The sequence below is a fragment of the Xenopus laevis genome, chromosome 2L (assembly GCF_017654675.1).
Source record: "Xenopus laevis strain J_2021 chromosome 2L, Xenopus_laevis_v10.1, whole genome shotgun sequence".
Taxonomy (NCBI): domain Eukaryota; kingdom Metazoa; phylum Chordata; class Amphibia; order Anura; family Pipidae; genus Xenopus; species Xenopus laevis.
Genome location: NC_054373.1, coordinates 98180637 through 98203340, shown reverse-complemented (window position 1 = coordinate 98203340; position 22704 = coordinate 98180637). Strand labels below are relative to the sequence as shown.

Here is a 22704-nt window from a genome sequence, read left to right as displayed (position 1 = left end):
TTCTGGCCTGTTATAACAATGGAATGATCCTTCCTATGTGGGTATAGTACCCAAGAGCAATAGAACAGTATGACGTCAAGTTATGACACAAGAGGTAACCATGCAGCGTTACTGATTTTGAGTGATGAGCTTTATTAGGCTATACGGACACCCATTGAGCGTTCTACAAAACAGAACACCGTTCTTGAACAATAGTTGTACTGTTCAATTTTCAATTTGGAGACATAATCCCCAGTATCAATGCAGGCATGAGGCGGCTAGAAACAAGAGAGCAAATAGGGAGACGTAGTCTTTCGTCCGAGGCGTTTCCCTAGAAGTACATCGGTACCGCATGCCTAAAACAACTACGATTCCCATCACACCATGCGGCCTTTCCCTGCCGCCCCGTACCGCACTATTTCTGCTCGGAACCACCGCCCTACAATCATCCAAGACCTTTTAGTGAGCGAAGCTCATGCTGCTGCCCTTGTACGGCGCCAAATAGGTGGTACTTGTATTTATTCGGAGTGACGTCAATAGGCCGTACGAAGATTGAGAGGCGGGGTAGCAGAGGGGCAGTCGCTGTAGCTGTGGGTAGTAACTAGCTAGGCAAGCACCGTTATTTGGTAGTAGGTGACAGAAAGAGGAAGGAGACTTGTAGATAGCTTGAAAGCACATTTGGCTTTAAGGGAGACTTTGCCTTGGTCCTGCCTCTGCATCGTTTCTGCTGCAGTCTAGCGAGCCCCGAGCACAGCTGCACGTTCTCCTCGCACAGTCTCTCTCTCACAGCAACATGGTGGACCGCGAGCAGCTGGTGCAGAAAGCCCGACTGGCGGAGCAAGCTGAGAGATATGATGATATGGCGGCTGCTATGAAAGCCGTAAGTGCGGGGAGGGGGGCGGGGTACCGGGCGATCTAGTGGCCGCTCCTCTAGTTTCCTACTTTAACATGGGGCACTTATATGTCTTCTATATATATGTATATAGAAACCGGTCTCTCTCTTCTCACTGCCGCCTGTCACCCGCTGACCTTTAGCCATGCACTTACTGCAGGGGAGTCTGTATGACAGGGATGCGCAGCCTGCGGCCCTTTAGTTCAGCTACAACTTATTACAGCGGTGCCCAAAAGATAGATCAGGATCTACCAGTAGAATTTTAGCTGGTGATCAGTAGATCTCAAGCCTCTGTCAACAAACATCTTGACTAAATCACTCTCCCATGCAGATATTTATTATGTTAAGGATACATAAGAAATAATGCATATAACAATATACCTTTTCTCATAAATCAATATTTAAGTAATATTTTCCATGGAACAGGATGTGAACAATGCTTTTATGGGTGTAGATCCTAATGAGACAACATCATTAAAAGTAGACCTCGCATCAGTAAAGTATGGGATTATTATCTACCTGGACGTGTGACTGGCACTAGCTTGGGTATTCCTGTTTTGGGGACGTATTTGTGACATGTGTAGGATTTCCCTAGAAGCATTCGTATGCACCCGGCATCTACAAGCTGCCTCGCTAGCTGAGAACATCAACTGATGCAGAGATTTGTAATTCAGCAACGTTAGGAGAGCCTAAGGCAGCCACACGGGTACTGGGATATCCGGTAAATATATCGTTTCAGTAAAGAACAGATAGAAAATGTTTGACACCTAGTTGCGTTTCCAACCATGTGTCAGTAGCCAATCAGGGATGGTGCCATGTTTCAGGAGCCTTTATAGAATGTCATTTATTCTCAGTGGACGTGTGTTGGTTTCATGCTATGATCTTTGGTGAAGCTGCGAAGGGCTTGACCAGGAATATCTCCCCATAGCCCCTCCCAGATTCTCTTAATTCGCTACATTCTGACAGCCTGCCGGTAACATTTTGAAACCTTGTGGCAGGGATGTCAGATTCACATCCTCTCAGCTGCTGTGGGCTTGCATGGGCCTGCAGCTATTGGGGCTGCTGCTCACACAGGGTATCTGGGACTAACAGACACCTATGGGGGAGTGTAATAAAAGTCAGTAACGGAAAAAATAGTTATGCCTTTGTGCGAATTTAATATAGCTTTTGCGAGAAACTGTTTAGCGACCACTTCCGACAGTGGAAGAAGGTTTGCGATTTTCATAGTTTGCGCCAATGCACAGTCAATGTAATAAAACTTCTTTCTGAAAAAGTTGTTATATTTGCTCCAAAAGATTACGACACCTTCAAGCACTTCTTAAAAGTGGGCAATGCGCAATGAAAAATTGCAATTAAAATTCACAATGTAATAACAGTTTAAGGAAGGGTATTACATTGCGAAATGCACATTTTTATTCTTATTTGTGCAAATAGTTTTGCTCTTTGCGACTTTTATTACATTCCCACATTAAAGCCTTATCTGAAGGCAACTCTTTAATGGTGACAGCAGCCATTTACGTTTGGGCCCAGTAGGTAGGGAATGCACCATAGCTCCATTGCAGTTCTTTTGCTTTTAAGGGGGTCGCTGCTTAGCAACTGCTGAAGAGATGCATGTTAAGTGGCCATTAGATAACTGGGATAGTCTTTTTATCTTTCCCTTATCCTCATCTTGACAGTACTTCTCTGTAGGTAGGACACTTTGGAGGCATGTAGAACCTTCTGTTACTATGGTATGTGCAAGCAATTGTAAGTCGCAAACAAATGGAATATATATTAACCACCTATCTGACATTGGCTAGAACTAGTCTTGCCCCCTTGTGATCCATTGAAATATCCGATAACCTGCCATTTGTGTATTTTGGTTATGCTTTATAGCCTCCACAAAGGCTTGAGTTGTGTCTCCTTTTAATAACAGGCATCAATCTATTTTATTTCATGATCCTGCAGTTCCCATGTCCTTAAGCTGACGGAGAATGCTGATATGTGTAGTTCAACAGTCCAAATAACTGCATGGATCAACATTGCTGGTAGTAATTGATTTGGTGATTTTCATCTTGAAGGTGTCTTGAATGAATGAATGAATAAATATCATTTCCACTTTTCAGAACACACACACACACACATATATATATATATATATATATATATATATATATATATATATATATATATATATATATATTTATTCCGTTAATGTTAGGATGAAACCTTTAATTCAGCAGTAATTACAGGCTGTATTTTGTTCTTATACAGAACTATTTGATATATGGGAACATGGAAGCATTGTGCAGTTTTTTATTTTTATTTTACATCTTTTTTAAATATGTTTTAAAAAAATAAGTAGAGAGAATGGGTTAAAAGCTGGCCTCCGATGTGATCTTCCTGAAACAAAGCAGTAGTGGGAGGCAGTACCAGCCCTTCCAGAAGATTCTGCATTTGTCATATTGCAGAGAGAGGCTGGACTGGTTAAAAAAGGGAGGGGAATTGAGAGGGGGGGGGGGTGGAAGGCAATTGTTTAAAAGAATGACAAAGTCCTTTTTATTTATTTATTTATTTATTTATTTAATACTTGATTGTTGGGATTTTCAGTTATTACATGCACTGCATCTCCACCATATTGCAAAGGAGCAGTCTCTCTATCTATAACAGAAACTCAGCCTTCCTTTATTTTTTTTGTATATATCCCATGATATTTGTATAGTGGACATTTTGTTCTTTTTCATCATTATGTTAGTGTTGTTTTTTTTTTTTTTATTTCTACAGTTTTGGTTTTTTCTTTAGTTTAGTGAATGATGTCAGATTTGCATATATTCAAGTTTGGTAGTAGCAGGGGAATAAATGGAATGCAATTGCTGTCTGTAATTTAATGGTTATATTTTATAGGTGCTTTAGAAATTGATTATGCGAATGACGTAAAAATTATACAGCCACATTTTTGTGAATTTACACCATCAAGCTATGGTTTGTCCTTCCCTGCCCTCATCTACCTTATCTGAAAAAGTCGCCTCACTGATCTCCATAGCAACCTATGATGATGTCAGAAGGAGACTAAATCTGCATTGCACCCAGGTGGTTACCAGACAGCGTAAATGGCAGCATTCCAAGGTATTTGTGTCATGTAGCCATTCTGCCATTTTCCCAGCTGCTTCTAAAGATATATACTTTAGCCTTATCTGAAGTATGTTAAAAAGCTACACCTTTTGTCATTATCAGGGGTGTGAAAATATATTTTAGGTGCTCTTATTAAAATATCTATACCCTTACTAATTATTCGATTTGTAGACTCACAAGGGTTGTGAGATTAAATAGATTGGCCCATTATATGGGAAATAATGGGCAAATATATTCTCTGCAAAGTATTAAGTGCTTCTATGAGTCTCCAAAGCCACACGTGTTTGGAATTGAGCCACCCACAAAATAGACCCTTTGGACATCTCTCTCAGTTCCAGTTCTTGATTTCCATTTTGTACATGATTATGGCCACCCACAAAATAGACCCTTTGGACATCTCTCTCCGTTCCAGTTCTTGATTTCCATATTGTACATGATTATGGTCCTCACAACTTGATAAGCTCTTCCAAACAAAAGTTAGTCATTATATAATATATACTTATATCTGAAACATCTCTACCTCCAATTTTATTCACACAGGATTTACAGGAACAGTATCACCACAAAATGAAAATATCACATACTGTTGCCCTGCACTGGTAAACTGATGTTTGCTTCAGAAACACTACTATAGTTCATATAAACAAGTTGCTGTGTAGTAATGGCGGAAATTGAAAAAAGTCTATATGGCACAGGTTAAATAGTGGATAACGGCTAACACCATTATGTTCTATAGAATTTATCTGCTGTGTAACCCCTTTGAATGGCTGCCCTCATTGCTACACAGAAGCTTATTTATACAGACACTAGTAGTATTTCTGAAGCAAACTCTAAAAGTGATGGGCGAATTTATTCAGCAGGTGCAAATTTGCTGCGACAATTTTGACACAGCGTCAATATTTGCAGTTTGCGAAAATTTTCACACGTTTCGCAGGAAATTTTTGAATTCCGTGGCAAAGCAAAATGGGACAAATTCGCCCAACACTACTTTAAAACACTTTATTAATTTTTTGGGTGGTACTATTCCTAGATAGGTACTCGGCATACAGCCTGGAACAGGCTCAATGCATCAACCTCAGTCTACAGAACCACACTCCAAGGACATGCCTTTAGTTAAAGGGAGCACTGACCACGCAAAATAACTTTAATAAAGTGCTGTACACTACAGTACTGCAGAATCCATCAGATACGGCAGAACCCATCAATCTGAAAGTTTTTCTACTTCATATGTTAGTGTGTAAATTATGCAGAGATAACAATTGGAACCAAATTTCTATTTTAAGAGCTACAAACTGGCTAATAGGTTACATACAAATAAGTGCACTATTTATAATACAGATCGATGTATTGTTATGCTATGGTTCTGTAAGTATAACGACATCCACAAGCATATGAGAATCCAGTACTGGTAATCTTGTGCATTTAGATCCCATTTAAAAGACCAGTAACATAATTTTTTTTTAAAAAAAATTGATTCTAAATAACCAAAAAAAAAAACCACCAAGACACATTTAACTTTAAATTCGCAAAGTTAAGAAATAACTTACAGATTCTCCGCTTGCACTCCTCTTCAGAAACGGCGACAGGGCGACGATCCATAGAGCGGCACTCGATTTCTCCTACCTGCCTTCTATAGGAGATAGCCAGGGAAGAGAAATCGAGCGCCGCACGATGGGTCGACGCCCTGTCGCTGTTTCTGAAGAGGAGCGCAAGCGGAGAATTGGTAAGTTATTTCATAATAAAGATTTTATGAATTTTAAATGTCTTGGTGTTTTTTTTTTTGTTAAGTACAAACACTTTTTTTTTTGTTATTGGTCCTTTCAGGTTTTTTTTTTTTATGGAAAACTATCCCCCTGCAACCTTCCAATCACATGAAAGCAAACTATGAATGCTGCAATGAATATCCACAAGGCGCACCCCATACAGATAATAGGAGCCTGAAAAAGGACTCCATAGTTGTGCCAAAACTGTGCAGAGTCATATGGCATTGAAAGCAGTCATGTGCCCAGACTATATGGCTCCGTTGAGTATTTACAGTGAATGCTATTTTTAGTTCTGTGGGAGGAGAATAGCATCCAGTGAATCGGGAAGCTTCAGCCTCCATTTCCTCTATTTTCTGTCATATGACTTGCCTCTGAGTAACCCGTGAAGTCAGTGGGCGGGGCTATGATGCTGCAATCAGCGATTGGCCGATCGCCGTGTCAATCAAGGGAATCCTGCCGGTTTTCCTTATTTGGAAAACCGGGCAGGAAGTATAGACCCGGGCAGCCCCTCAAAATACTGGGCTGTCCGGGTCAAAACCGGACAGGTGGCAACCCTATATATAACACTTCCTTGGCAGTGCACTCCCACTACCATAAAAATCAACTTGCCTGGGTGCAGCTGAGAAGAGATTAATAATCAATCAGGTCACGCAGAAAGCTTTATTTAAAAAACAAAAAACTGTGGTCCAACATTGTGGTCATGTTCATAGACGTTCCTCGGGGTCAGCAACCTTTTTTATTGCAAAATAGTGAATTAAACACACAAGTGAAAAACTACATACAAAAGCTTAGCAACTAAGTCATATTTTGGGCATGCAATTTGCCTATTAAAAGAATCTCACAGTACAGTGTACAAATATATTCTTTTTAAAAGGGTTACTAGGAAGTGACATCACAGGCAGTCCCCTAGGAATCTGATAATACATTTTCCAATCCTATATTACATGATTTTTTTTTTAAATCAAACTTTCCTTCATAAATTAAACACACATAGTCTATTTTGTTAATCTATCATGGAACAAATACATTAATGTGAATATTCACTACACTTCTTTTTGCTTTAGGTTTTTTTCATGGTTCCCCCCCCCCCAAAGTTTAAGTAGAGGGATTCTTTTCAAAAAATTTTTATATTTTTTTACCTTTATAGTTGAGACCTCAAGGATAAATTACATGTATCCATAAATAGGTTGTATCCACACAGTTGCAGCCATACCTGTATGTACAGATCTCTTACCCTTTGTGTTGGGGGTACTTCATGTACCTTGGGCAGAGAAACATGCCTCTTAATCCCAAAAAGGTGTTAATTGGTATATTTTGGTTTTTTTGGCATTGACAATGTAACTGTGTTGGCTGTAATTTTAAATGAGACTTTAGGGATGAAGGCACAACTTGCATAAACGGGATACGTTTTTTTGTAGGATAAGTCAGTGTTGGTGAAGTATAGTTTTAATCTGACTGCTTCAGTTTTTCAATTGTGTAACAAAATACATTCTTTTATTATGAATTTCTTGTTTTTGGTATTGAGAGACAACTCTCAGCTGTGCCTCCTGTAAAAACAGATTCTGTAAAAACAGATTCTGTGTGGCCCCCTATCCCAAAAATTCAATCTGTCTCTTTTGGATCAATTCTGTTTTACCTTACTAATTGGCTGAGAGGTATAGATTTTTTTTTTTAAAAAATGTGCACTCCCAGGTATCTGTCCAACCTTACTTTATTTTGTATATGATTACATAAAGGATTGTTTTGCTGTATTTCATAGTTGGCAGTGTTTTCCGTCAGCTTGTTGTGAAACCACAACAGAAAACCTGTGTATTGGTACACAAAAGATAGGAAGGTGGCACATATACATCCGTATAAAAAGCCTACAGAACATAATCAGATTTACACTATACATACTAAAAAAATTCTATACCAACTCGTAAGGTTAAACAGAATAATAAGTGATCCCAAGGGAAGGAAATGCCAGAGGCAAAATGTATGCAGTGTTTCATTGTTTTTCATATAAGCGCAGTAGCCCAGGAAAAAACGTAGGGACTAAATTCAGAGGGGTGTCTAGCAATATTAGTTTAATAAATTTCTCGTTATTTGCATGGACATTGATTCCTCCATGTCCAGCTACCAAGCCATCGAACTTTAAAGGGGTTATTTACTAAACCACAAATTTATCTGGTCAGGCTTTTGAAACAAAAACTTTTGGCAGCAAAAGCCAGAATCCAAAAATCCGCCATCTCCGACCTGTCAAGGTCATGTATAAGTCAATGGTAGAGGCACCTATCCCTATTTGAAGATATTGTCGTTTGTGCTGGGTTTAGCCCAATAATACCAAAAATTTGGGGTCTTCGCACGATTTTAACAGTTTTTATTCTGATCCAAGTTTTTTTAATAATTAAATAAATAAGGTCAAATCGGGCGTGCGAGTTTGGTCGTGGTTTTTTTTTTATAATAAAATAATGATATAAATTCAGCGTTTAGTATAAAAACCCCTAAATATCCAATGCCCAAAAACTACTTGCATGAAGCCAGATTAGGAGAGGTTGTAGAAAGACTTTTGAAGAAATTGGTTTAATACAGGCATGCTTAATAGAAGGGATGGGGCATTCTAGAAAACGCAAATGAAAAAAACTTCTTTGTGAATTCAATTTTCCAAATTTTCTTGAGATTTTCTACACCCACTGAAAATAATGAGTAGATTATTCAATAAAATTCAATGCATTCTATTTTTCAAATTTTTAGAAATACGCTTTTGTTCGAGTTTAGTAATATTTCCAGTTTAATTTAAAGAGAGAGAAAAAAATTAATTTACACATTTGAATTTTGATAAATTTAATTGTACACAATGCCTAGGTATGGGTGTCACAGTAAAACATATGTATTCTAGGGTTGAAGTTCTGTAGAGAAAGCATTGCAGAAAAACATCTGACTGTGAAGCAACAGGCCAAACTTAATAAGAGAATCTTTTATTTCTAGAAATGTGAGAAATGTTGGATGTACTTTAATCATGTTTTAAAATGCTTATACAAGTCTGGGATGTGGTATTCGATAAACCATTATCCCGTAAGCTCTAAATATGGGAAGGCTGTCTGCCATTACTCCATTATAATCAAATTACAATTTTCTTTTTCTCTGTAATAAAACAGTACCAGGCACACCAGGAGATTAGTTGTCTGCAATAAATCTTCACGCCTCTCTTCCACTACTGGGCATGCTCACTGCATCTGCTCCAATGCAGATCTATCAGGCATGTGCAGTAGGCACCTCTTTGAGGTCTTCATAGTCTGAGATATAGGAGTGCTCAGAATGCAAGAGGGGGCTGAGCTTCACTCTAGAAAAGGATGTACGGTAACTAAAAGAGCTGCAGTTGCACTGGCTGTAGAAAAATTAAATTAAATATGAATGCAGGCAGAAAAGAATGTTATTCCCAGACAAGGGTGACAAAATAACTAATAGTAAGTCAGTGGATATAATGCAGAATGTATTCAAACTTTTTAGAGAATAGAGGGGGAATCAATTTGGACATCTGAGTGAAGGGGTGGCTCAGTATACAAATATTCAAAATATAACTTTCAGGAAATAGTTTTTTAAACTGTTTGTGTCTTTTTCCTTGTCCCTTGATAAGAGGACTAGCAGGTGATGTTTGTATTAGCATTGTGTGGCTTGGAATGCTGTGTTTCTCTAGATTTGGCTATCAAGCTTGTTTGCCTGTTTCCTGGCACTATCTGCTTGTGTATGGCCAATTTAAAGGGGAACTATCGCAAAAATGAAAATGTTATATTAGCTTCAGGATACTGAAAAAAGCTTTCTAAATACAATCAATTAAATATTCTGTACTGTTTCTGAAATTATCAAGTTTATCTTCACTATTCCACTCTGGTATCTGTTTCTCCTCATTCTCTCATCATTTAGGAGTTAGGCGTCGGATGAATGATCCAATATATCTTATAGGGGGCCCCTTTTGCCTAGAAGATGTATTAGAGCTCACTTTATTAAAATTACAAGACATGTCTCTCTATATGTGGAATTTGTGCAAAAGGCAGTTATTTTGTTATATTTTGTTTGTACTGGAATCCGTTATTTGAGTGAGCTCTAATAAATCTGCCAGGAAAGGAAGCCCCCCCCCCCATATGATATATTGGATCATTCATCTGACACCCAACTGCTGAATGAAGACAGAATGAACAGAAACAGATGTTGAGAGGAATAGTGATGATAAACTCAATTATTTCAGAAACAATGCAGAATTTTTAATTGATTGTATTTAGAAAGTTTCTTATTTCAGTATGAGGAAGCTTATATATACAGTTATAAATGTAGCTATGTAAAAATTCAGGTATGGCATGTCTTCAGAAAGTCTCTAAAAAAAGTTAATCTCCCAGAAAGCAAATAATTACTGTATTTCCCCTCTGTAATAAGACTGTCTTGCACTTTTGTCATGATTTTTATGGTTTAGTTTTTATTTCTATGTTGCACTGTGTACATATGCAAATAATTCATTCTACCATTTAACCAAGAATTTTTCTTGTTCTCTTTAAATTGGACTATTGGTGTTTTAGCCAGCCATCCCAGGTCATTGTGCCTGATCTTGTGCTTTCAGAACGTGCCTGGTAATATCACTCCAACTTGCAGTGCAACGGTACAGAGTGACTGAAGGGTATTTGGCAAAACTAACAAGATGTCTAGCCCCATGTCAGATTTCAAAATTATTTATAAAAAAAATCTGTTTGCTCTTTTGAAAAACAGATTTCAATGGTGTATTCTACTGAAGCAGCATTAGTTACTGATGCATTATGTAAAAACAAAAAAAATTAAACATAAAGACCTGTTTACATTTTTTTAGTAGACAGAAGAGATTCCAGATCATATATTACATACATGTGCTATTAATCAACCATCTCCATGCCCCACTCAATCTGTATGGTAAATAAAGGCAAGATAAAAAAATATATACGAAAAAACAAAACTACCACTGAAAACCATTGAAATTTCTCCTGCTTACAAGGCACTACATACATGGGATCTCGTATGCAGAGTTCTCGGAACCTGAGGTTTTACCATAATTCGGATCACCATACCTTGTCTAATAAAAAGCATTTAAAAAACCCAACACTTTTTCTATCAACAAGAATGTATGCAGGTTAATTACCATAAAGTGTAAGATACAGTCTCTATGTACAGTACATATGGGATCGGTTATCCGGAAACTTGTTATCCAGAAAGTTAAGAATTCCGGAAAGTCCATCTACCAGAAGCTCCATTTTATCCAATTAGTCCAATTTTTTAAAAATTAATTTTTCTCTGTAATAACAGTACCTTGTACTTGATCCAAACTAAAATATAATTAATCATTATTGAAGACAAAATTTCTAGTAGACTTAAGGTATGAAGATCCAAATTATGGAAAGATCCGTTATCTGGAAAACCCCAGGTCCCAAGCATTCTGGATAACCGGTCCCATACCTATACTATGTTTTAGGCTTGGTTAGCATTGCCAGTTGCCATAGATATGTAGCAGTTCTGGATCCTCGGATGGTCATATCATTTACTTTGGTATATGATGCCATAGTGACCAAGCTCATTGGAGTCTCTCCTCCAGTGGTTGGGGTTGTTGAAGAATCTGTTTTGAAACTATATTTTGATGTCTATGCAGTTCTAGAATGCTTTTCTTAAGTTATAGCTTCTAGATTGATGTCTAATGCACCTTTGCAACAGATTTTCTATAGTGTTTAGCATTCTGTTAAATCTGACAGGTGGCAAAGTTGTTCAGTGTTTTGCTGCCAATCAAAACCTTTTTTATTATTCATTTTAAAGGGGGTTGTTTGCTTTTAAATTGTCTTTTAGTGTGATGTACAGAGTGATACTCAGACACAATTTGCAATTGGCTTTTATTATTAGTTTTTATTATTTGTGGGTTTTGAGTTATTTATCTTTTCATTCAGCAGATATCCTTTGCAGGTCCAAATTACCCTAGCAACCATGCACTGATTTGAATAAAGGTGAACTGCCCTAATATGATGACTTAGAATGAGCTATATCTTGGAAGCTGTACGATTCCATGAAAACTGCATTTTGTTTCTTTAAAAGCTTCTTCAAAGTTATTAAAAGAGAAGGAAAGGCTAAAATTAAGTAAGCTTTATCAGAAAGGTCTATATAAATACATCAGTAAACCCTCAGAGTCCTCTGTCCTCAGCATTTCTTTCCTTCTATTGTGTACACATGGGTTTCTGTATCAGACTTCCTGTTTTCAGCATGAACCCCCAGGGTTAGGGCTTGAGCATGCTCGATTTTCTCCTCTCCCTTCCTCTTTGCCCTCCCTCCTCCCCTCCCTTTTGTAATCTGAGCCCAGAGCTATGAGTGAGCAGGGAGACTCTGGCAGGAAGTGATGTTACACCAAGCTAATATGGCAGCTGCTATCCTAAACAAAGCGAGAGAGTTTCTAAAGCTGTTTACTCAAGTATGGTAAAACATTATACAGAATAAATATAGTCTTATAGCTTGCACTATTGTGGCTAATCTATTGGCAATAAACTGCTTCAGGTAACTTTCCTTCTCCTTTAATTGAAATATTAAAAGTTATTGTAGATAGACCATTTTAAACTTTTCATTTGGTCTTGTATTATGTTTGAATTATTGACCTTCGTATATTGACTCTTTTTCAGCTGTAACTGAAAATGCTTTTTTTATTTTTATACAGTGGTACTTGAAAGTTTGTGAACTCTTTTAAATTTTAAATATTTTTGCATAAATATTAGCTATAATGTTTACTTTTTTTCACACAAATCCTAAAACTGAATAGTGAGTACCCAATTAAACAAATTAGTTAAAAGTTACATATTTGTGTGTGGCAAAAGATTCAGTAACTGGTATAAACTTGTTATAACATGTTTACGGTTGTATTCTGATTCACCCACTTTTTCTTAAAGTGATTTTGTCATGGGAAAAAGTTTTTCCAAAATGCATCAGTTAATAGCACTTATTCTGCAGAATCCTGCATTGAAATCCGTATTTTTAAGAGAGCTGATTTTTGTTCAATATTTAATTTTGAAATATGACCGGGGCTAGACATGTTGGTTTCCCAGTCGTGTGATTAATACTCTGGTAAAGATCAGTCAATCTTTACTGCTGCACTGCAAGTTGGAGTGATATTACCCCCATCCCTTTCCCCCAGCAGCCGACCAGAAGAACAATGGGAATGTAACCAAATAGCTCCTGGACACCATACCTCCCAACATTTTGGAAGTAAAAAGAGGGGCAAAAAGTTTTTTTACGCACGTAGCGCAGCAATTTTTTGACCACACCCCTTTCTGTGGCCACACCCCTAATTACCATGTTTGTTTTACAAAATTTGGCAGGTTATGAAAGTTTGAAAATATTTCTCCTTATCTAAACTGTGTTTTTGTGTCTCAAAATTGTTACAAAGTATCTTATTTGCACCTGTTAGTTGTTCTGGGCTCTCTGCTAAAAGCCAATTAAGTGAGAAACTTTGTTTCTTTTTCTGGCTGTTCAGTGCAGAGAAAAGGGACTTTCCAGTACAAATGAGGGACTGTGGGTTGAGCTGTCAAAAGAGGGACTGTCCCTCCGAAAAAGGGACAGTTGGGAGGTATGGGACACCTGCATTGCTAAAATACTCCACCTAGTGGTAGATATGAGAACAGAACTCCATGGTAAGAATCAAAGTCTGGCTAACCCAAGTCATGACTGTTTAGTTCACTTCAGTTATGTTAGAAGAAACAATAGCTTATCAGAAAGCAGTTCCACTGTGAAGTGCTGGCTCTTTGTTAAAGCTCATGACCAGGCAAATGATCTCTCGATCTCGATCTCTCTCTCTCTCTCTCTCTCTCTCTCTCTCTCTCTCTCTCTCTCTCTCTCTCTCTCTCTCTCTCTCCGAATGTAATGGTGTAAATCAATTTTTGCACAAAGATTACCGTAAGTCCCGTGAGTGCTCTGTGTCCCTCATGCCGATACTACATTTTGTGATCGCATGTATGCTTTTTTTTGTGGTGCTGCACTATCAAGTCTGTTGAGCATGAATAACTATTTTTGGAGATCCTCAGAAATTCTGTTTGAGCCATGGAACTTTTTTGACAAACCTGTGTTGCTAAGACTAGACTTGGATAGTGAAGACTCAGATTTCTGTTTACGTCAACCCCCAAAAATAATTGTCTAATTCTAAGCAAGTTTGTAATATTCATTCATTACAGATTTTCTATGGTTTTTACAGTTATTTGCATATATCTTGCTATTAAAAGCAGTGTATGTCTATCCCTGTCTTTTCTCTGCCCTTATGGCTCAGACTGTTGATAAGACTTTTGCAACATTGTTTAAAGGAGAAGGAAAGCTACGGAGGCATTTTATTGCCAATAGATGAGCTGCAATAGTGCAAGCTAGAATGCTATATTTATTCTGTAGAATGTTTTACCATACCTGAGTAAAAAGCTCTAGAAACTCTCTGTTTGTTTAGAATAGGAGCTGCAGTATTAATGTGGTGTGACATCACTTCCTGCCTGAGTCTCTCCCTGCTCTGGGCTCAGATTACAGTAGAGAAGGGAGGGGTGGGGGGAGAGGAGCAAACTGAGCATGCTCTTGCCCAGGGCAATGAGGTTTAAGCTGAAAACAGGAAGTCTGATACAGAAGCCCATGTGTACACAATAGAAGGAAAGAAATGCAGTGTTTCTTTTGACAGGGGACTCAGAGCAACATTACGTTGAGGGTTTACTGGTATATTTAGATGGACCTTTCTGATAAGGCTTACTTAGTTTTAACCTTTCCTTCTCCTTTAAAGAGTAGATAAGCAACTTCTGCTTTCAATCACAATTGCTTTTATATATACAGTAACTTTAAAAGAACTGAACATTTGTAATAAATGTATATTGGAAAATTGTTTATTAGGCAAAGTTTTATTTTGGGACTTATTTGCCCTTTCAGTAATGCAGGGCCTTCTACACTTAAACTTGATAATCATCTCGTTCATTGAAATATCCAACTTTAATTTCCTGTCAAATAATCCTAGAGGATACTTTGACAATACTCATGTATAATGTTGGATCATATTCCTTAATGAATAAATGAAGTATAATTATGAATTTTATTTAATTTGGTTATCATTTGTGATGTGTGTTCTTGCCTGAAAGGGCTTGGATGGGTTTGGGATGACAAATTGCTGGTTTTAGTGGATGGTAGGCCAAACTTTGCCCACAACCTTCCCCATGTACAACATCAGTACACTCCTGTTCCTTTATAATCTTTCGCTATTTTACTGTATATACTCAAGCCCTGTATATAGTGAATAAAGTACCCCCTCTTGTAAAATATAAGGATATTATAAGTTACCGAGGAGTTTTATGACCATATAAAAACACAAGGCCGAGTGTTTTTATACAGGTCATGGAACTCCGAGGTAACTTCTAATATCCTCATATTTTACAACTGGGGGTACTTTATTTATTATAATACACAAATTTAAGTGAGTCATGGGACAGAAATTACATCAGAACTCACCGTTTATAAAAATATAATTTACAAGATATTCATGGCTTTTGTGTATTATGTACTGTATATACTCAAGCCCTTCAGTGCTGTCCGCGATTTGACAGACGTAGGTATAGATAACAGTGTCTTGCTGGGTACGGGCTAGGGATAGGCTGACTTTTTGTCCACCCACATATCACTAGTTTTCAATATCTAGTTTAAGAACTAGATGTGAAAAACAAGTGAAGTTTTAGGTGCAGAAATATTTTCAATTCAAAAGGGTTTGCAAACTTTCAAGCACCACTATAAATTCTTGTTTTAACGGTTTATCTTTTTGTCCCTCTGCTATTCAAATTCCATTTTGGTTTTAAAGTCGCTGCCTGGTTGATAATATAACTAACCACTAGCAACCAGAAGGCTGTTTAAAGCCTGAGAGCTGCAAAAAAGTGTAAAAGTTAAACCATAAACAATATAACAAATTGCAATTTGTCTTAGTGTTCTACTGTCTACACCATATAAAATCAAATTTTAATGTTGAACATCCCCTTAAATATTCTCTTGACTTAATAATGCCTTCGTTACTTCAGCATAAAATTCATCTGCTTCTTATCTTAATTATGAATTAACTTAATGGATGCTTGTTATTGAACAGAAACCAGTGCACTATTGAATATGCATTTAAATGAGTTGCTAATTAAGAATGCACTTGATGTAAAAAAATATACTGTTTCGTATCAGTTTCATTACAATGTCTGCAATACCTTTTATAGCCCATGGGCAGATAAATGTGGTAATTATTGTGGTAATTATTACAAGAAATTACAAGATAACCCTCACCTAAAGAATTGTGAGTTGACCAAGTTCAGAGTTTGTTGATAAATGTTTCCTTGTTGCTGCCAAAAATGTTTACTGTGGATATATGCAGATCCAAGATCATTCAAGAAAGGTGGCTGCCCCCTGAAATTATTCTGTGGCAGGAATTGGGACTTGTTTTTGCAATTGTAGTCTACTGATCTATTTGCTGTCACAAATTTGTCAGTCTTGTCCAGTGAAAACTGTAGCAAAGCATAGTGGGTATATAAATCCTGGCAAGGATCTTTTGTGGGGACAATGAGTGGTTCTAATTGTGTCAGTGCGAATGGCCCACTGTCCTAATTGTATCTTTTGTTCCAGGCCCTAAGGTTTTTAGAATTAGGCTTTATTCATTCAGTCAATTCATTCAAAGGCCCTTTGTTATATTCTGGAGAAACAAAGTATACAGGCACTAACAAATCTAAATTAAAAAAGTAAAATATATATTGTGAACAAAATCACTGATCTGTGACATATAACCCCCTCCAACAGGATTTTCGAAGACAACATAACTTAATAAAGTAACATATTTTTCTTTTTTGAATTTGGTGGATTTGCTTTCCTTTATTTTGAAACCTATATTGCACATACTGTATATTAAACGTGAAATGTATTCAGGTGTTTAGTGTCCATGTTTCTTAAATTTTTTTTAATGGACCACATTAATGTTAAGAAGCTTATTTAAAGGGCAAGGCAGCCCCAAAATTTGCCTTATAAATGAAACCAAATTCGAAGAAACTTTCCAATATACATTTATTACAAATTTGGACCCTGCTTTTAAAGTTATTTGTAAAAACAACTGCTATTGAAAACAGCATTTACTTAACTCGAGTTTTAGTTCCCCAGCAAAGACAGGTTTGGTAATCAGCTGCCTTGTCTTACATTGTATCAACGGTCTGAGCCACCAGGGCAGAGAATAGAAACGGACAAACAATGAGTGTATATTGCAAAGCTGCTTAGATTTATGTTTTCTTCTATTAGGCAAACGATTATTTTTGTGTTGACATTCTCTTTAAGCAAAATGAATTGCAAAAAGGGTGTTGTTTTGCTGTAGTTGATGCTTGGTTGCATAGAAACTAACTTACAGTATGTTCATGCGGCAATGCAGTATTAGCCTGTACTATTTCAGCTGTTCGTGAATTTCAAGCATCCTCCCACTTCTAGGAAGGTAGTACTTGTATATCTGCTTTCCTTCTGAGGATGCTGGTCATGGCCTCATGTTCTGTCATGATCTGAAGCTTCAGAAAAATATACCCATATAACAAAACCTGGTCCACATGCAATTTAAAGGGGTGGTTCACCTTCAAGTTAACTTTTAGTATGTTATAAAATGGGTCATTCTAAGCAATTTTTGGTTGGTCTTCTTTTTTTCTTTTTTTTTCAGTTGGTCTTTTTTATTGTTTTTGAATTATTTGTCTTCTCCTGACTCTTTCCAACTCTTTCCACTAACCCCCCCACTCTTTCCACTAACTTCATCTAAAAACAAATTCTCTCTGACTACAAATGTTATTTGTATTGTTATTGCTACTTTTTATTACTCCTCTTCATATCCCAGTCACTTATTCAATCACTGCATGCTTGCTAGGTTAATTTGGACCCTAGCAACCAGATTGCTGAAATTGCAAACTGGAGAGCTGCTGAATAAAAAACGCTCAAAAAACAGATAATAAATTTTTTTTTAAATCCGTTGCAAATTGTCTCAGAATAACCCTTCAAAGGTGAACAACCCCTTTAAAGGACATGTAAACCCCCCTACAAATATAAAATCAGTCAACAGTGTCTTTGGAATCTTTAGATAACTGCCACTCTAAGTTTAACAGTAAGCCTGCATCATCCCTTAATCACTTAGAAATCCTTCTCCTCCTCTGACCGACTCTGCCCCCTCCCTCAGGAATTTACTTTGGCTGTTGGCTCAAGAGCATGCTCAGTTCTTCTCGGCTCAGATTACTAAACACACCATCCAGTCTCAAAGCCAATGAAGAGATAGCATTGCTGGTTCCCATCGAAACTCTTATCGGTCGGATCCTATTTTTTTTTCTCCTAACCACCTCAGCTTAACCATTACAGTGGTTAACCCCAGCAGAACTTTTTATCAAAGTATGTTGTGCTGTGTAAATCTGCATTCTGCATTGCATGAACTTTACAGCATACATGTCCTGTTTGCAGATGTCAATATTACTGATGATATGTCAGAGGGAAAATGGCCGCTGGATGAAAGCTGCTATTTGTTTTAGGAAAATGTGATGACGCTGGCAAATGGAGGGGGGTATATGCAGTACAAATGATGTAGCTTGGGTGGGGAAGGTATGCCCAACTTATGGTAGGAAATATAAATTTTACATGTCCTTTAAGGTTTGTACTTGAGTAGATTAGTGTATTCTTTGCTGAAGCCCAAGAGTGTTTTTATCAGCTCCTACTATGCCTTAAAGTAGTGGATTTCTAATATAGTTAGTTAGGCAAAAATGTAATTTATAAAGGCTGGAGTGACTGGATGTCTAACATAACAGAACACTACTTCCTGCTTTTCAGCTCTCTTGGTTTCCACTGACTGATTACCCTTGTGACCAAGCAGTAACCAATCAGAGACTTGAAGGGGGCCACATGGGTCATAACTACGAATTCCAGTACAGGATTTTGCTTGAAGAGCACTATTAACTGACAAACAAAGGTTCCTCAACACAGAATATCAAAGTATTCTGTTTTAAATGAGTTGGGTTGAAAATGCATGCCTAATGTGCCTACTTGAAAAGAAAGGTTCATACAAGTACCGTGTCTCTAATTTTAATCTATAATGGTTTGTCTCTGGTCTGTCGTTCATCCTTTGGATCATGTGAACTGTAATCCATTTCCATTCATTTTTTTGTGATCCAAAAATCAGTAATGCCTGACATTTGAATTGTGTGCTTTTGGCTCACATTTGATATAAATATGTGTAAGATATGTGTGCGCATCTAACTTTTTAAGTTGGTTTTAAATAAATTTGTAATAAATTGTATTTATTTTTCGGCAGGTTACGGAACTGAATGAACCACTCTCAAATGAAGAAAGAAATTTATTGTCGGTTGCTTACAAGAATGTAGTTGGAGCTCGTCGCTCATCCTGGAGGGTTATTAGTAGTATTGAGCAGAAGACTTCTGCAGATGGCAATGAAAAAAAGATAGAAATGGTGCGAGCTTATCGTGAAAAAATTGAGAAGGAATTGGAAACAGTTTGTCAGGATGTGCTAAGCCTTTTGGATAATTTCCTCATCAAGAATTGCAGTGAAACCCAATACGAAAGCAAAGTGTTCTACTTGAAGATGAAAGGAGATTATTATCGATATCTAGCTGAAGTGGCCACTGGTGAGAAGAGGGCCACAGTTGTTGAATCCTCTGAGAAAGCATATAGTGAGGCTCATGAGATAAGTAAAGAGCATATGCAGCCAACTCATCCTATCAGGCTTGGCCTGGCCCTGAACTATTCTGTGTTCTATTATGAGATCCAAAATGCTCCTGAACAGGCTTGCCATCTGGCCAAAACCGCCTTTGACGATGCCATTGCCGAGTTGGATACCTTGAACGAGGACTCCTACAAGGACTCAACACTCATCATGCAGCTTCTACGTGACAACCTAACGCTCTGGACGAGCGACCAGCAAGACGATGACGGTGGGGAAGGCAACAATTAAAATCGAATGAGGGACTGGCAGCCGCACGCTGATGCTACTACCGCAGTCTTTATTTTTTTTCCCACAAGTGGGGGGTTAAGGGTTGGGGGATGGTATGGAAGGGACATCCTCCCCAGGGAAGACCCTACCACCTGTCTTTGATTGCCTCTTCGACATTTTGCCAAAACACCATGAATGGAAAGTTAGACTGGCTGTGCTGGTATGGAATGGCAGCCTCACACTGGCACATGGACTGTTCTGTAGTTAATACAAGTGGAGCTGTTTTTATTTTTAAGTTATCGCTGACATATTTAGGAAGAGTTTTAACAGTAGGCATAACCTGAATGGAATGGCTTTTTTTAAAAATAGTTTTGTGGTTCCAGTAAGTTATTTTTTATTTATTTTTCTTTTATAGCTAAATGCACGTCTTGTCCTTCATGCTATATACTATTTATCTATTTAATCTGTTGCTCTTGTGTACTTTGTGCACTCCACATTACTCCAGTTGATACAGTGTTCACTCCAAAGTATTTTTAGGTAGAATTCCTTTTTATTTTAAAGAAAGGTTGGTTACCATAGTATTACTTTTTCTTTAAGGCCATAGTTGCATTTTTGATGGTTCATCTGATACAGTTTTAAGCAAAGGGGCAGTGTAGGTTGACGAGAGCAGTTCTGGGGCTGAAGAATGGAAATAACTTTTGTAACCATTTTAAAAAGAACTAAAATTTCAGGTCTGTATGTAAAGTACACCGCTGTTTCACTGCCACATCTTAGAAACAGATATGGATATTCCACACACCTCACTCTCTCTCTCTCTCTCTCTCTCTCTCTCTCTCTCTCTTAAAATCTGCATGATTTTCCTTGGAGGATATAATGTTTTCTTTATTATCCATTTTGGATTTTATTTAAAAATTCAGTGACATGTACACTTTTAATAATCAGGCTTTCTATGCATCTGCATAAACAAATGCTTCTCTCTGTTTCCATAGCATCTACAGCAATGCCAAATGTTCTACAGCTGTGTTAGTTTTCACTAAAAATCATATGTAATATGATTTGTTTCCTTTGCATTCTAGCTTCTTAAAGTGAATGATCCCATACAGGAGTACACTAAAGTATAAAGGCTTGTCACTAGCTCAAAGCATATTATATACTTAAGGCAAAGATCTTTTCCCTTTTTTGAAAACACATATCAACATAATACCTATAAAATCTGTTTAGTGCAGGTCAACTTTAAAATTGCAAGGCATGAATATGCAAGAAAGTATCTTAAGTGTCTTACTTTGTTAAACTAATCCTTTACTTTATCCAGGAGTATTGGTTATAATCCAAATGGTTTCAAGTTTATGTATTCTTGGTGTTTGCATGAATATGAATGGTTTTGCCCAATAAGAAAAATCCTGCTTTATGTAATATCTTGAAGGCTTGTTGACTCATAACCAAAGTTCTAAACGTTTTAGTTTAGAAGTTCTTAAGCAAATCTGTATAGAATTTTTTTTGTTGTTGTTTTAACATTGGAAGGACCGATTGCCTTTCAGATTAGCAGATTATATATATTTGTTATTTATGAGCCATAGGTAATTACAGGATATCATTAATATTCCAGTTAAATTCGTGTTCATCTTTGCCACTTGATAATAAAATCCAGGAGATATGTAACAATGGTACAGTTAACGTGTCTTATTTTTTTTTGGTTTTGGAATAACAAACCACAGCATGGTTTGCAGATCAGTACATTTCGTTAAGGAAAAAAACATTTTTAATACCTAAAGAAAGACTTGATTGAATTGATCTTTTTAAATGTCGAGTTTGAAAGTAATTTACTGGAATTACATTACTATTTTTTCAGACTGCTATAAAACCTTAATTATCTTGAAAGGTCTCAAAGTGCTTGGAATAAAGAAATGGGTTAAAGCAGCATTTTTTTTTTTTATCTGCACTTGCCTATATATAACAGTTTCTCCAATGAAATGATTACCGCTGCATTAATCTCAATACAATATTGTGCATGCTAGTGTTGTATTTCTATAACGTAGCTTGGAATTAAATTATACAGTACATGTTATGTATTCCTATGGCAAAAAACTAGTCTGCAATTTAATTTTTTTATTTATTTATTTTTTAAATTTGGGAATCATGTCTCTCAATTGGAAAGGAAGGAAGAAAGGGTGGATTGTATTCTACCACACTGCAATAGGCACATATTTGGTCTAATATTGATTTTGCTATTGTGACATGCAAATGTAATTTTGCTTAAAAAGAAAATAAAATAGAAAAAAATATATATATATAAAATTTAAATTGAAAAAACAAAACAAAAATTTACTTTACTGGGAATCGGGTGGGAACTTAAAACACCAGTGTTAGCTTAACCTCAACGTCTGGTGTTAGTCATGGTGAGACTCTAATTATTAATGTGTAGGAAAATACTGTTTTTGAATAAGCCTTTGTTTGTGCTTCTCTGTTATGGTAATGCAGTGAATTTATTTAAGGTCTAATTGGTGGATAAATTTTTTTCCCCCATTTTCACTTTTGATTTTTTTAAAATAACAAATTCTGTGTTTTCAGTACAGGTTTGTTTTTCTTTTGGCACATGGACCATTTCTAGCAGTTTTCCTCAGTGATGGAATATGAATGTGATTCATTATGTAACTGTCGCATATTGAGCAAATAAACTTACAGATCTGATGTGGGTGCTGCTTCAGAAAACTGTCTGGTCTTCTTTATTTTAGGCTTCAATTATTGCTTTTACTGTAACCTAGATTTTACCTTATTTAGTGTTATATACCACTGATGTCTGGGTCATGTCTGTGCATTTTTATCTGAAATCTAAAATTTGTATGTTCAAATATACCCAAAGATTTTTTTCTAAATTTCGCAAGCCAAGTCTGCAAAATCTGCAAATCTACTTTAAAAAACAGTATTTTTTGGTTCATTTAAGCTTTTAAAGGGGCAATATACCCCCTTATCCAACATGAATTCAGTTGATTGGAGCAGTA

The 22704-nt window shown here is 36.8% G+C and overlaps 1 protein-coding gene across 1 annotated transcript; it reads left to right on the top strand.

The window, feature by feature from the left end:
• Positions 1-455: 455 nt before the first annotated feature.
• Positions 456-22414, top strand: ywhag.L (tyrosine 3-monooxygenase/tryptophan 5-monooxygenase activation protein gamma L homeolog). Its single transcript, XM_018244800.2, has 2 exons — positions 456-859; positions 19070-22414. The coding sequence occupies exons 1-2, from the start codon at positions 773-775 to the stop codon at positions 19724-19726; spliced, it is 744 nt and encodes a 247-aa protein (XP_018100289.1). The 5' UTR covers positions 456-772; the 3' UTR covers positions 19727-22414.
• Positions 22415-22704: the final 290 nt, after the last annotated feature.